General features: G+C 39.9%; 1 protein-coding gene across 3 annotated transcripts in view; it reads right to left on the bottom strand.

The window, feature by feature from the left end:
* Positions 1–626: 626 nt before the first annotated feature.
* Positions 627–2,144, bottom strand: part of LOC117168422 (15-hydroxyprostaglandin dehydrogenase [NAD(+)]-like) — a 66,126-nt gene continuing 64,608 nt past the window's right edge. For all 3 annotated transcript variants that reach the window (XM_033354078.1, XM_033354063.1, XM_033354073.1), the window contains one exon: positions 627–911. In XM_033354078.1, coding sequence (XP_033209969.1) covers positions 776–911 — 136 coding nt within the window. In that variant the 3' untranslated portion in view covers positions 627–775. The remainder of the gene's footprint in view (positions 912–2,144) is intronic.

Below are 2,144 nucleotides of genomic sequence, written 5' to 3'. Positions count from 1 at the left end.
ATGCCAAGACGGTGTCATTTCCACCTTAAGATACCGTCGCCACATTTTGAGCCAAGACATTCCCGATGATAGCTGCAGGGCGTGCCATGCACACCCCGAGCACTGACCTTATAAGGGAGTTGCAACGACTGTACCCGGAATATTCTTTTAAACTGATCGTCCTTATCATCAGCGCTCTTGGACGCGCCAAGCTTTCACTTGCTAATGGCCTAAAAAGCATCCCTGTGTGTCAACAATATGCTAAAACTCTTGCGGAAAAAATGCAGAAGGCGGTTGTCCTTGGGTCGCTCCGTGTTCTCAGGGTGCACGAGGCTTTTGCTGTATCGTCGTATTGATTCCTTTACATACTGTAATCACCTATCTCACGGTTGCGAGACGTGGTTGTGTCTGAAATTTGACCGCGGTTTTGCTGGAGGCGGGTGCTGTTTTCCAGATAAACACCCGCTCCCGGCGAAATCCTGCGGTTGTCGTTATGACAAATTTTCAATTATATATATATATATATATATTATCTCACAACCGCTCTCGCCCTGCTCTATTGAGGAAACTGAGGGACCAGCCGGTTCTATGAAAACCGAGAATGGAGTGACTGAAAGTGAGAGTTTGGTGTATATTTTTAAATTTATTTATATAATACATGTTTCAGCGTAGCTCCACAAAAATTTGAATGAGAAATAAGTGGAAATATATTCCAAGTTTAGAACACATATAAAATAAAATACAGCTATATCAAGTTATATTTTTATATGCAGATTTAAATCAATTTTTTCCAGAGTTATATTGGCTTGCGGTGTGCTGAGTAGTGAGGTGTTTCGATAGCATACGGTGGTTCGTTGCACTCTGCCACCCAAACTGCACCATTTTCACCCATCTCAATTAGATCTATCATCGCAGATGCCACCTTTTCCGGCCTGTAAACGAAAAAATTTGGTTAATGGTCACGTGAATCACGGTAACATGCCATAAGCACCGGACCACAAATTTCCGAAAATAAGATCGACAGCTCAAAAAAAATCAAGATAAGCCTTATACAAATGCTGCTGAAAATTTTTTGTTATAATCTTGTTTTTTTCAGAATATTGTATGGACCTAATTAAGAATTTACGCTGAGGATAATGTGTGCACGCGCAGTGACATACACGTCAACAGCTGATTATAGCTGACAAATTTCGGAGCAAAAAGGAGATTCCCACTTCTTTTAGGCTTGAAAATTGGATTTATTGTCACCCTCTAAAGTTGAAAAAATGCGTCTCTAGAGCGAAAGAAAATGTTCTCTCTATTTTTACAAGATCTAACAATATTTCGCAATCAAAATTTGTTTGCATTAACTTAGACAATGAATAATCAGAGTCAATTCTTTTTTTTTTAACTGAAAATTGGAGTTTATAAGACGTTTGTTGAATTCCTTGTAAAATCGTTAAAATGTACTAAACATGTCAATTATTTTTGTATTGCATATCAATATCATCCGTAGACCAAGGTGGGTGCCCATTTTTAGCTGATTTTAAACAATTGGTTAGTTTTGCTACCCGAGTAAAAATTCTTCGACTTGAGTCCGACTTAGTCATGACTTGAGTTCGACCCTAAGACGTAAATGTATGGTTGCAGACGCATATTTCGGCTAGGCATATCTTGATTGAGGGCAATTCAAGTCGAAATCATGTCGAAGAATTTTTACTCGAGTAGATAGAGTATTTCTATAGCAATTTTTAGTGGATCCAACACTAATGGTTACGGTCTTTGATCGCCATCACCTGTACCATGGCATAGGCCTACCTTAGACTACCTCTATTACTAAAAAAATGTTGGGCAAGCAGCTGTCTTTTTAAAGTGTTCGCATAAGAAAAAACGTGTGCAGTATGCTGGAAAGGGCTCACGAACGAGTCGCCCGCGCGCATGCACAGTGCGTCAACCAATCGCGTGCGATCTCTCGCGCTGCTGCGGTGCGAGCTGGGTACGTACGTTTCACCTGTGGGATCCGCCACTCGAGAAGCAGAAGTATGCGACGTTGCCAATATTGGTGTGTTTATGGACAGAGTGTAGTGCTTATCATTTTGAAAACAGCCAATTTTAGAAAGTAATATTTTTTTAATATTTCGGATATGTCTGACAATCTTCGAAGTTATTTATGTGTATTTTTTGGA

The sequence above is a fragment of the Belonocnema kinseyi genome, chromosome 1 (genome assembly GCF_010883055.1).
Source record: "Belonocnema kinseyi isolate 2016_QV_RU_SX_M_011 chromosome 1, B_treatae_v1, whole genome shotgun sequence".
NCBI lineage: Eukaryota > Metazoa > Arthropoda > Insecta > Hymenoptera > Cynipidae > Belonocnema > Belonocnema kinseyi.
Note: the sequence above shows the minus strand (reverse complement) of the source record. Positions and strands in the feature narration are given on the sequence as shown.